At 45.4% G+C, this 13652-nt stretch overlaps 1 protein-coding gene across 15 annotated transcripts in view; it reads right to left on the bottom strand.

The window, feature by feature from the left end:
- The window catches only part of DTNB (dystrobrevin beta), a 218462-nt gene that overhangs the window by 165646 nt on the left and 39164 nt on the right, over positions 1–13652 (bottom strand). For 11 of the 15 annotated variants that reach the window (XM_087776264.1, XM_087776265.1, XM_087776268.1 and 8 more), the window contains 2 exons: positions 13265–13419; positions 5687–5792 (listed from right to left, as the gene is read on the bottom strand). The exons of 3 other annotated variants lie outside the window; for them this stretch is intronic. In XM_087776264.1, coding sequence (XP_087632390.1) covers positions 5687–5792; positions 13265–13419 — 261 coding nt within the window. The remainder of the gene's footprint in view (positions 1–5686; positions 5793–13264; positions 13420–13652) is intronic. One more of the 15 variants, XM_087776278.1, reaches the window with a different exon arrangement.

Here is a 13652-nt window from a genome sequence, read left to right as displayed (position 1 = left end):
TATAAATGGGAGAGGAAAAAAACCATAGCCTGAAGACTTCTTCCACTTGCATTTACAAAGGATCCTATTTCTACAAAGGCAGAACTAAACCGATTAGAATGCCTGCACAAGAGCACGCTGTTATTACACTGCATATTAGCATGCAAATTGAGATGACGACTCAAAAATAACGTGCTGGCCTATTTGTTTAGATCAACGCTAGCAATCCATGGAGCTTATTTGACGCCTTGAGAAAGAAGATAAGTTATTTTTTTTTACCAGTAAATGTTATTTCTCCAATCAAACCAGCTCAGTTCAGGGCTTAATTGCTTTTTGCTTATATCAGAGTTGAAAAGACAACCAAGGAAATTGCAGGATTATTAATATTTTTTTTAAAGGTGTCAACCGAGGTGTTCAAGTGCCTCTGAAGCAACTCAGCAGTGACTGCCGGAGTACTGAATGCTACCAGGAAACGCGGTCAAGAGAGCAGTAGCAAAGACACAAACTTAAAGGATGGATCTTTATGGACTGAGCCCATTTTAGCCGATAAACATTGTTTACAGACCAGTGGTGGAAGAGGAGAACTTCAGGGGATGAGTTAATGGGATTTTCATTGCAATCATACCTAGAATCGCAAAATCACCAAACAGCTGAGGCTGGAAGGGACCTCTGGAGATCTGCTCAAAGCAGGGTCGTCCAGAGCCGGCTGCTCAGGCCATCGCCCAGTCGGGGTCTGAATATCCCCGAGGATGGAGGCTCTGCAGCCTGGGCGACCTGATGCAGAGACTGACCACCCTCACAACAAAAACCCAAATTTCTTCTCATGTTTAAACAGAATTTCCTGTATTTCCATTTGTGCCCACTGCTTCTCGTCCCGCCGCTGGGTACCACTGAGACGGCTGGAGCCGTATCTTTACTGCTTCCCCCCAGTTACTTGCTCACACTGATAAGGTGCCCCTGAGCCCTCTCCTCTCCAGGCTAAGCGTCCCACCTCTCGCAGCCTAGCCTCGTACCACACGTACTGCGGTCCCTTAATCCTCTTTGTGGCCCTTTGCTGGACTCACTCCAGTAAGTCCACGTCTCCCTTGTACTGGAGAGCCCAGCACTGGACACAGCGTTCCAGATTTGGTCTCACCAGTGCTGAACAGCAGGCAATAAACCTCTCCCTCGATCTGCTAGCTGTGCTCTTCCCAGTGCAGCCCAGGACGCTGTTGGCCTTTTTTGCTTCAAGATGGCATTGCTGGCTGATGTTCAACTTGGTGTCAACCAGGACCCCCGGCTCCTTTTCTGCCAAACCGTTCTCCAGCCAGTCAGCCCCCAGTGCGCACTGGTGCATGGGGTTATTCCTTCCCAGGTGCTGGACTTTGCACTTCCCAGTGTTGAACTTGGTGAGGCTCATGAGGAAAGAAACAGGCAACGTTATTTTTAAGACCTCAGATTCTCATGAATCTGCACTTGGAGAATGATCTGACAGACGTCAGAATACCCAACTTACAGCCTTGCAAATCTGTTCCGAAGAAACAGTTCAGCACCTCTGCAGTAAAAAAAAAAAAAAAAAAAAAAAAAAAAGCAAGCCTGTGTAACACTAGAGAGTGAAGTTTACCTTGAGCAGGGAGGTTATTTATCACGAGCTGCCCTTTGGTCCAAGTTTTGCCTCTGAACCTGAAGGATCTGCCTTTATAATTTCCACTAGTAAAGGTGGAAAGGTTTCACAGGTCTCACTCGTTCTAGTATCAGATCACAACACAACAGAGGTCCATCAGTAGAGAGACCTTCAGCAGCAACCCTGGTAAGGCAAGCTCCGGCATCTGGGTGGACATCAGTTGCTCTCTCTCTCGTGTGACCGCTGCCGATTTGAGTTCACACTGGCTGTGAGAACCTGTCGCTAAGAAATTGCATAGTGCTGAAACAGAGGTGCCAGCTGCAGCTTAAAATTTAAAAACTGACTGTACCAAATTCATGAAGGGCCCAAATCAATGTCTGAAACTTAAGCCCTTTTCATAACTGTGGAGCCCTATGAAACAACTCCAGCGTTTTGTCTGGGAACCTGATGTCTCAGATTTCAGCTCCGAGATCGCCACAGGCAGACACCAATTCCTACACTGAACGACTGCTCCGGATCAGAGGCAGAGGCAATGTCTCATAGAATCATGGAATTGTTGAGGTTGGAAAAGACCCTTAAGATCATCGAGTCCAACCGTTAACCCAGCGCTGCCAAGGCCACCACTAAACCATGTCCTCGAGCACCACGTCTGCCCTTCTTTTAAATCCCCCCAGGGATGGGGACTCAGCCCCTGCCCTGGGCAGCCTGTTCCAATGCTTGACCACCCTTTCGGTGAAGAAGTTTTTCCCAATATCCAACCCAAACCTGCCCTGGCGCAGCTTGAGGCCGTTCCCTCTCGTCCCATCGCTTGTTCCTGGGGAGAAGAGACCGACCCCCCCGGCTCCAGCCTCCTTTCAGGCCGTTGCAGAGAGCGATGAGGGCTCCCCTCAGCCTCCTCTTCTCCAGGCTGAGCCCCCCCAGCTCCCCCAGCCGCTCCTCCCCAGCCTTGGGCTCCAGACCCTTCACCAACGCTTCACCAACTTCATTGCCCTTCTCTGGTCTCGAAGAAGTCCACAATTGGGGCAGTAGCCCATGATCAAGTAATGGATGAAGAGTAAGGAATCTTTGTGGTCAGCTCCTCCAAATCAGAGGATTGGTTTTGCTTGGCTTGTAAGGCTGACAAAAATCTGTCGGAAGGCATTAGTACAACATACCACCATACCCAAATAAAAAATGATCCTGTTTTAAATCAGCGGTGATCTCTCTTTCTTTCATGGTTTTGCCTATGTTCTGGAAAAGTTTTCGGTTGAAAGGAGACAGGCTAACTCCCTACAAGCATTTATTTCAACAAAATTTATGGTTTTTTTAATGTATGCAGATATTAAAACGTACACAACCCTTACAAAGTAACTTCATATTAATTTAGTCACAGAACCCACGGCAGTAGCCATTGTCAGCACAAGCTTCACATCTTCCATCGCCTGCCTTTTAAACATTGAAAATGACCATTTAATAGGGGATATTCAATCCAGATCCATAGCGACAATGAACTCTTGCATATGTCCTGTCCCAGACTTTAAATTATAAAAGCCCCTGGCTTGCTTTTACTTCAGCGGGCACATCTGTAATCAGAGCTGTGTCTTCCCTCAACATTTCTTTTCCTACCACATGTCCCAGTAGCCCCAAGCTCATTCCTTCTACTGTCTCTATCCTCCAGATTTGCTGGTTTTACCTTCACACAGTCAGGCCCCCGACACCAAGCCTCCCTTAGCTTCTTTTACTGGAGGGACATAATCCAGACGTGATCTCCCGCACCCACTAAGCCTGCTGCGGCTTGCCACATACCTCTGTACATCCGCTGCACTGATTTCTCATCAACACTTTTAAGCAGAGGAACCCCTGCCTGACTCTGGAGCAAAAGTACCGCTTGCAACAGAATAAGAGTTTCTGAGGAAAAAGAAGTTGTAGTACTTAGGGGGCAAGAACACTGGCACGACTGATTGATGGTAATGTAATTCAGCAAGCAGCTTGGGAGGCAGCTGTAGAAGAGGCTGATAAGAATTAGAAACATAATTTTAATGCCACAAACATTAGAAGTTATCCTATCAAGTTATCTGAATGCTAAACCTATGTGTAAGAAGACTCCTATGTGTGACACAGGATTATATCTGGAGACTGCTTGGCGGAACAGATGAGTGGGGAGAATCCCTGGCTGCCTGGAGGAAAGCCTCAGAAAAAGGGGCACTTATGGGACTGCTCCCGATGAAGACGGTTAGACTGGGATCTGCGTGTTCTAGAGCAGCCAGATCCCACAACGAGGGCAACAGAAGCTGTCAGGTAACACAGGAGCGCGTGCGCTAACCTAGAAGGATCCCCTGTTCTGGATATCTAGTCATCTCCTCCAGGTACTTTCAAGCAGAAAAAAAGATCAGACTATGGAGTATCTCCAGATGTTTCCACCGTTTCACTTCTGCCCAAACACGATGTTTAAACATTTTACCCTTGCGTAAGAAGCTCTGTGCAATTCTATCCTGACCTGTAATTCATATAAACATTTTTACTGCCTGTTTCCTTGCCGTATTTATTCCATCCTGAGTGCATTTCTTGAAGTAAGAGTTTATAAGGACAAGAGGATAGAGGAAGAAGAAAGCAAAAAGTCGCTGCTGCCCTTCTGTCAGTGCAACCTGGTACCTAAGGATGGGAGAGACTCTGCAGGACTGTAGTTTACCCAATATTTTAACTAGCTCAACCTCCTCACCTTTTTCATAAGTTTTCCCATAAAATTTGTCTCCATGAAATTGCTCCCCTGAAAATTCTTTTAAGAATCACTTTTTTTAATGAATCACACAGTTGTCAGGAAATGTCTGTGAACACACAGAGCAACTGGGAAATTCACCTTCTCTTCTCTGTTGCAGTGAAGAAGAAAAGGCCCACTGAGCATCACGACTCCCATCTTGCTCACTGCTGAACAAATGCAGATTAAATTCCCAACCAGATATGCTTTCAAGAGGATCAAGAGAAGACAATGAATGCCAAAAACCAGCGTATCAAAATCACAGCAGTACTTAACCATGTCACAGGCATAAATGTCAAGAAACAGAGAACGGCATATAAATCATGAACACTTAGCTAGAGACAGACTGCCAAGCTGTGCCTGTCAACAGCTGGGCAAAACCAAGAGTCCAGAGCTTATCTACCCGTGTCTTAAAAGGAAGAAGTCTGTACACCTTGAAATGACTACAAATGCATTAAGCGGAAGAAGAGGTAACAACTAGGAGGGCAGGGGTTTTGCAGGATGATAACATGGTTTTACTCTGTGGGGAAGGAAACAAAAGGTGAAGTTCAGTTTATGGGTGAAGAAAAAAAAATTTTTTTTTTTTCTTCTAGAATTCACATACAAAACATCATACATATATACTGTATGCAACTGTACAATAAATTAAACACACCGCCTTTTTGGCCACTAACACCAACAAATATAGTTTCCATACACCTGCACAGCCTTCTGCAGGAAACCTTTGTGCTTCCCTGAACTCCATAAAGCCCTCGCAGCCAGGTGACTCTTTCCTCGCTCTCTCTCACTGTTAATCTTCAGCTTTCCATCCCTTACTGCTCCTTAAATACTTTCCATAGGCAGCAAACCCAGGAATCTTAGCTAAGAAAGGTCTGGAAGCGAGAGGCGCTCCGCGTTCACCTCCCCGGGTGAGCACTGCAGTGACTCACGCGCTCCAACGCTGCACAAGACAGACATTTGAACGGGACCCAGAATCTTTGGGCGTTCGCACTCGAAAGCGTATGTTAAAGCATAGTTCAAGTGAAGTTTTCTAAAAGTTTCAGAATAAACATGAACGCTTAGAGAATATAATTTTTCTGCTGCTGGTTTTTTCGTCTTCCACTACCAGCGATGCTAGAACTCTAAAACTCATCTTGTTTGGCATGGTTGCTGATGATTTCATAACAAATCGAGTCTTCACCCCAGAAGCGCAGAACGCTTTTCACTCCGACAAAAGTCTGGGCTTAAATGCTCTGGGAGTAGGACCGTTACGGTGGGAATGATGAAAGCATTAAGTGCTTCGTTACGTGAGAGAGGACAGCACGTTTACATATGTTGAACAGAAACCCTGCTCTGACCAGATGTTTCGAACAAGAAAATATTCCATTTACCATTTTCAACATGGGCAAGTCTGTGCATGAGAGGCAGCCACACAAGGCACTGAGGAGGTGGATCAGCCATCAATGTGTCTAAAAACATGTTTAGCATGATCTTTTTCTGGAAAAAAAAAAAAAAAAAGAAATACAACTTAATTATAAGAAAAATTTCAATTTTATATACCAAAACCTACTTCAGCATTAAAAATCTCTCTGTGACTCAACTTCTGTCTACCAGGAATATTTCATATGCTATAAAGAGACAAAAATCACAACTTCTTTGCTCAGGGAGTTTCCATCTATATTAGGCAAACAATAACACCACAAAGAAGGCATTAGCATAGACACGATATAATCATACAAAAATAAATGATAAACAGATGAACAGAAAACTCCAAGAAACGGAGGACCAGGCAGTCAGGATTGGTTCCCAAGTTGCAGTTAAAGACTCTTAGATTGAAGGGGGATACAACAAATGTGAGCAGCGGTTATTTAACAACGTAGGAAACAGTATTTCACACATCCAGACAACACTGAAAAAAGTAGACACACACAAAAAAGAGTCATTATAACTAGTCTCCATACATGATCCATACAGTAAATGACTTTTTAAAGGCAAAATAAGGAAAAAAAGAGGCAAGGGGAGAACTAAGCTAAGATTTTAAAAAACTGTCAATAAAAAAGAAATGGACGTGCAATCATTAGGAGAAGGAAGTCAGGCATGTTAAGCGTAGTGTTTCCTAAGGTTTCAAATTCAAGTGAGCAAGAGAAAATGTCTGCTGCAAATACAAACAGATGGAGATAACTGGGAAGAAAAACAGCTACGACTGTTATGGATACAAAGAAAGACTATGTTGGCTTTTGCATACAATAAGCTAGATGCTGAAGGAGTCTCGCAGGCAGAGGACCAGCTGGGCAGATGGCTCTTCCTTCTCACCTTAGCATATGGCAGTGCTACTGCAAGAAGCAGGCACGACAGGGAGGGGAGCGGAGCGAGAGGGAAAGCAGCCTGCTGCTCCAGGAGCTGTGACACGAATTGTAGCCTTCACCTGCAACTGTCACGGCAAAAACAAAGGTGGTTTTGTTTGGTTTTTTTTTTTTTTGGTTGTGGGTTGTTTGGTTTTTTTTGGTTTGTTTTTTAATTAAAGAGAAGGTTTCTATTTAAAGCGTCAATAGTTTCATCATTAGTGGCAAATCTATACCTCTAACACCTCTGCAGCTAACTCCCCTGGAGAGATAATATGGAATTACAATTATCTATCCCAGTTACCATTAAGGGAAACACTAAGAAATATTTAGTCTTACTTCTTCCAACTTTTATAAGGTGTCCTTGTTCCAGTCTCTCCGCTTCGTAAATGAAACTGGCTACAAGTTACTCCCAGGGAGATTCTGACGGGACACGAGAGGAACGTTTTTCACAATGAGAGCAGTCGACCATTGGAATAGTTGGTTGACTCCGCGACACTGGACATGGTTAAGACTTGGCTGGACGGGGTGCTGGGCCACCTCGTCTGGACTGCGCTCTTGCCTAGAAAGGTTGGCCCAGATGATCCTCGAGGTCCCTTCCAACCTGGGATTCTATGATTGGAAAGCTTTTCCTGAATAGTTAACTGCTGCTACAAGAGAGTCCAAGGATGTCCTTTGCCAGCCAGGACATCGGACACACTACCTGGAGAAGAACAAACGCCTGGATCTTGCCGGGCAACCCCGGCCTTCCCTCCGCCTCAAAGCCAAGTCATCCTTCGGGCTGTTAACAACAACTCACAGTCACCCTGCCCGCTCCTCTCTTTGGGGGTGAAGAAATTCAAAATCTTTTAACAAATGCCCATCTCGGTAAGGCCACAAAACACACTAAATATGGTGAACCAAGCCTTCTGATAGAAGGAGAACCACAGTTTTTAACTGGGAATTAACTGACCGTGGTATGTGACGGCTGAGACCAGCAAGGGCTGCTCGCCTAACCAGGAACCACTGTGCTAACGATGTTAAATGGCAGCAGCATCTGTAATTGATGTGCAGATTGTACCTTTCAAATCAACATAATTTCCTAGCTGCTTACTCGTATAGGCATTGTACAGCTTTATAAATATGCCGCCACGGTTCCCAATTTTGCCTTGGCTCTCATCTCTCATGCTGTTTCATATACAAGAGTATGAAGGTTACTCCAAATAATAAATACGGCTCACAGACAGACAAGTTTTCTGGAGACAAGACTCAGGAGCCAGTAGACATCACACCCATTACTTAAAAAGTGTAAAAAGGAGGACCCTGGGAACTACCAGTCAGCCTCACCTCCATGCCTGTTACGACCATGGAGCAGGTCCTCCTGGAAAACATGTCGAAACATACGGAAGACAGGGAGGTGACTGGAGAGAGCCAGCATGGCTTCACGAAGTGCAACTCCTGCCTGACTGATCTAGTGGCCTTCTATGATGTGACTGCATCAGTGGACGAGAGCAGAGCTATAGATGGCATGTACCTGGACTTCTGTAAGGCCTTTGACACGCTCCATCACAACATTCTGGCCGCTAAATTGGAGGGATATGAGTTCGATGGATGGACTATTTGATGGATAAGGAATTGGCTGGATGGACACATCCAAAGAGTTACAGTCAATGGCTCAATGTCCAAGTGGAAACCAGAAACGAGTGGTGTTCCCTCAAGAGTCTGTACTGGGACCAATACTATTTAGTATCTTCATCAATGACAGACAGCGGGATCGAGTGCACCCTCAGCAGGTTTGCAGGTGACACCAAGCTGAGGGGTGCGGTCGACACGCCTGAGGGACGGGATGGCATCCAGAGGGACCTGGGCAGGCTGGAGAGGTGGGCCCGTGTGAACCTCATGGGCTCAACGAGGCCAAGGGCAAGGTGCTGCACCGGGGTCGGGGCAACCCCCGGTATCAGCACAGGCTGGGGGACGGAGGGATGGAGAGCAGCCCTGCCGAGAAGGACTTGGGGGTGCCGGGGGATGGAAAGCTGGCCACGAGCCGGCAATGTGCGCCGGCGGCCCAGAAAGCCAAGCGTCTCCTGGGCTGCATCCCCCGCAGCGTGGGCAGCGGGGCGAGGGAGGGGATTCTGCCCCTCTGCCCCGCTCTGGGGAGACCCCCCTGGAGCCCTGCCTCCAGCTCGGGGGTCCTCAGCACGGGAAGGAGATGGAGCTGTTGGAGCGGGGCCAGGGGAGGCCACCAAAATGGTCAGAGGCTGGAGCAGCTCTGCTGGGGAAAAACTTTGGGTTGTTCATTGTGGAGAAAAGGCGGCTCTGGGGAGATCTTGTGGCCTTTCAGTATATAAAGGGGGCTTATAAGAAAGACTGAGAAAGGCTTTTTTTTTCCAGGGTCTGTAGCAACAGGACAAGGGGGAATGGTTTTAAACTGAAAGAGGGCTGGGTTAGATTGGACATGAAGAAGAAATTTTTTTTATTATGATGGTGGTGAGGCACTGGCCCAGGTTGCCCAGAGCGGTGGGAGATGGCCCATCCCTGGACACATTCAAGGCCAGGTTGGACGGGGCTCTGAGCACCCTGGTCTGGGTGAAGATGTCCCTGCCCATGGCAGGGGTGGGACTGGGTGGCCTTTGGAGGTCCCTGCCCACCCAAACCCTTCTGTGATTCTATGACTCTATGATTAGACAGGGATGTATGTTATGCACAGTGGCAGAACCACCCAAACCTAGCAGGAGAGCTTCTTTCTGCTATAGGCAAAGATGTTCCTCAAAGAAAAAAAACTGGTTCGCTTTATGCAGTGAGAACCTTACGAGTTGTCAAAGCCTGTGTACGGAGTGATGCAACTTCCATGGAGTTCACAGGAGGGCAGTAGGGACACAGGCTTTGGGTTTTTTTTCCACCGATACGGGTAGGATATTTTGCAACCAATTGACCAAAAAGAATCATGCAGCATTATCAGTACCACATCTTGTCTGTCTGGGCATAGGCGTTCTCAGTAATGGCTGAGTTGACAGGAAAGCAAACAGCAGTCTCCTCCTGGAAATTGTGAATGTGTCAGAGAAGGAGGCTAGATAAAGCCCTTTCCTGTAGGTGGTCAAACATTTCCTACTGGGTTCAGAACCCAAACGTGGAGCAACCGCAAAAACATCACTCAGTCACCATTTGTGACGCAAAACCGACCAGAGAATCCGCCAGCAGCTTCCAAACTCCAAGAACATAAACTGAAAATTAGTAAATGTGAAGGCACAACCAGTCGTGAGGGTCAAATGCTCCCCAGGAGAGCAAACGCATTTCTGCATAGATGCTTTCTGTAATCACCTGCTTACTCTCTATACTATTGTAATAATTGCTTTTACCAATTGCTGTTAGCATACCTACTTGTCTTAAGAGCTCTGTAGTCTCAGGTCTTCTTGCAGGTGGGTGCAGTGGCAGGTTTTACCAATGCTATTCTTATATTTAGAAGAATACCATAGGCTTGCTTCAATAGCAAGAACTCAGCCAGTTTTATTGTTACACTGACAACATGCTTGTTCCAACAAGATGTTAATGCATATATTTCCCCACAAAATACTGGCACAAAACCACATCCCCTGAGCCAACACAGAGATACATGATTTTTAACTCTACAGTGATCAAAACAAGGTCTATGGATCTAAGCAGCTGTGTATTGGACCCCACCTGGATCCCTAACTGTCCTGCACCTTGTGCTTACACTGCAACTCCATCAGAGTACACTTACACCATCCTTTATACGTGAGACCATCGTGTCCTTCATAAATATATCCTTATTACTCACTTTAACAAGGCTGCACGCCCTGACCATCCTCCTGACACTGTTGAGCTTGTGCAGCCGGTTCAGCTATCAGCCACACCATCCACGAAGCCTCAGTCAGCCAATGCTGTCGCAAAGCTTTTATGTGAGCAACGCAGGCAGAAATCAGCACCTACCTAGGCCTGCTGGTATAGCTTGTGCTGCTGAGTTTCGACAGAACGATGTGCGGTTTGACTCTGGAGAAGCCAAACTCCTGGCTCCCAAGTCTCTGAAGTAAACTTCTCAGGAGAAACACGGCAATTAAACTGCTCTGTAAATGAGATACAAAGCGGACACACCTCTGCTACGACAGGACAGGCTGTGCCATAAAGACAGAAAGATTCTGACTAAGGCAGGGACTGTCATGGTGATCCAGCATCTCTATGACAAACAGATGGACGGGAGCCAAGTGAACAAAAGCCTTCAGAAAAGTATGACATGATATCTTACATCTGTGGCAGCCCTCACTTGACCTAGAATAGCAAATTATTATGGAAGCTCTTTGTACATCTGGAAGCCATCACGAAGAACGCAGCTCTTGCCAAAAGCATCCCAATAAACTCCATTTTGCGTGGGCAACAAGTTTGAATTATTCCATCTGTGACCCGACAAATGAAACAGAGTTGTGGCGTGTATACGGCCACCGACGCTTCTTTGCGTATCTGCCCTTTCACCACTCAGCCAGCAGTAAATTATTAGCCTTCTGCACCTCAAAGACGTGGCTCCAGCACCAGGACTTCCCTGAACAGCAAGGAACCACAGCTGGCCAGGAAGGATTTGTCTCCTGGTAGTTTAAGGAACACCAGGGAACGCTGCTGGCACTAAAACTCAATCATGCACGCTTTTACGTTATTAAACCTGTTGCCTGGTTTAACCACTCGCTCTCCCAAATGATTCCAGCATCCAATCAGGTGTTAATATCAGCTAGGAATCATTTTGAATAAACAGTTTCCATGTAACCGCCCTGCTTGAGGGAATAAGAGAGTGTAATAGCACGGAAGTGGTTAGCCCATTCCACTTGGCCTTAGGACCGCAGAACAGCTCCTGGCACTGTTTACTTAACTAGTACAGATGTAGCTTATATGTCTGTCATGTAAATGCCAAAGTCTGAAACCCCACAGCTTTACCAATGCCATCTGGAGAGAATTTCAGCAAAACGATAGGCTGTAACAGGAGAATATCACAGAAGTACCTCTGGGAAGCTTATTTTCAAACCTGGGAGGCATAAGAAAATGAAATTAAATCTAAGAGAGATTATCCATCTACTTCCTAGGACCTGTTTGTTTCTATGTTCTCAAATAAATGAAAGACCTGTCTTGGGGAACAGCGTACATCTGGATTAATTAAAAAACCATTACCGCTCTCTACAAACCTGGCCTGACACTAGGGATTTTGTTTTGCTGAATAAAATTAGAGCAAAGGAATTTCTAAAAAGTAAATCAATATGAAGAATGAGCTGTCTTGTTCATGGGAGCCAAAGCGTGCTAAGACATGCTGCAGGCAAGCCACGGGCAGTCGCTATACCTCGCTTGGCTACCACGGCGAGACTCGCGTCGGCCATCTTCGAAATCTCAGTCAGGTGTCAAGGTCTAGACAGTTACACTAGCCTCTCTTCGTGGGTAAGGAGAAACGGCCACTTCCAGAGCGCAGGCTTCAGAACAAAACCAACCCCCATCCCCGCTGCCTTTGCGGACAGCGGAGAGAGCACGCAGAGCCCGGAACACGACGTCGGACCTGGAGAGCTGCGAAGCGAGGCTGCCGTTTCGCATTCAACGCTTGCCACTTACACGAGATTGGACTTGACCGGATCGCTTTCCCTACGTGCATAACCAGCTTGCGCTGACACAAGGGAAAGGGTGGCATGTCTGCGGGAACAAGCATGGCCCACCGGTGCCCCAGCAGTATTGAAGCAAGCAGAAAAATACTAATTAATTACGCTGTTAGGAAAAGAAAACTCTGTCCTCACTAGCTCACAGATGAGCTGGAGCCCTCATCACTTCCTACATCAGAGGCTGTTTCCTACTGTGTTGTATTTCAAATATACTAATTGCTAATTAACTTAAATTTAGCAAAAGTGACTATAAATTCTAAATCTAAATACTTCAGAAATATTTCTTCCAGAACACAATCGTGACCAGAGTCTAAACATTTAATTTTAGGCCTAAGATTATCTAGATTCATGTTTACAGTTGATTGAAGGATTATTTATACTATTTACGTTATCTCAAATTAGAAACAAATCCTTGGAGCAACTACATTACAACCAAAAGGTATAAAGAAATAAAAAGCTCTTTTAAGATCATTACTACAACATCTACTCCAATCATTGCACGTAATGGAAATATTTTGGAAGAGACAGCTATACCAGCAAGCACAACAGTGAAACCGATTTAAAAATAAACTATGTGCACACAACGTATTTATTTTGTACAGACCCAACCAACTTGCAAGCGATTTGTTGAAACGAATAGTCTTAGCACACTGAGAAAGGTAAAAAAAAAAAAAAAAAAAAATCAAGGGAAAATAGCAAAAATGCTGTGTTTCATGTTTTAGAAAAGAAATAGGTCATCCTTGCTGTCCTCCTGATGGGGAGCAGACGTGTCCCGTCAGGGCAGGGGAACAAACCAAAATCGTGCAAAAGCCTTTAACTGCCTAAACCCTAGACATACTATTCTAAATTATTCAGACTTTCTGAAAACTGCTTAGGTAATATGGTGTATGTTACCAACCCCCCTCCCTCCAAACCCCACACAAACTACAACCAAAGCAGCCAGCGGACTTGGGAGGAAGCGCTCTATTAACAAGCAATACAAAAATCCTGTTTGGTTAACTCTTACTTGTTGTGGGAAACAGGTCCGTACAGAATGCTCTGTGTATCCAAAAGAAGGCCCCTCAAACACAGCTGTTGGAAGTTTTAGAACTTCTTTCAAAAACTGATCAAACTTTGTAAATATCATTAATCCATTTGAATCTGATATTTGAGAGAAAATATCTGTAAGAAAATATAATAAAACCCTACAGTAAATACATGCTTACTACAGAAAAAAATTATTTCAACCCATTTAAACCCCAAGAAATTTCTTTTTGTTTTATTCTGAACATAATTTCTTATCGCTTGCTATCAAGATAAAATTTATAAATGAACGTATTTGAACATGCTATGATATAAATCTTCCTGTTTCCTCCATCCCATCTCACCCACTCTTGAGAAAAGATTCTGCCAGT

This window comes from Nipponia nippon, unplaced genomic scaffold (assembly GCF_047370975.1).
Source record: "Nipponia nippon isolate SJK-2023a ecotype South Korea unplaced genomic scaffold, ASM4737097v1 scaffold_4, whole genome shotgun sequence".
Lineage (NCBI taxonomy): Eukaryota > Metazoa > Chordata > Aves > Pelecaniformes > Threskiornithidae > Nipponia > Nipponia nippon.
Note: the sequence above shows the minus strand (reverse complement) of the source record. Positions and strands in the feature narration are given on the sequence as shown.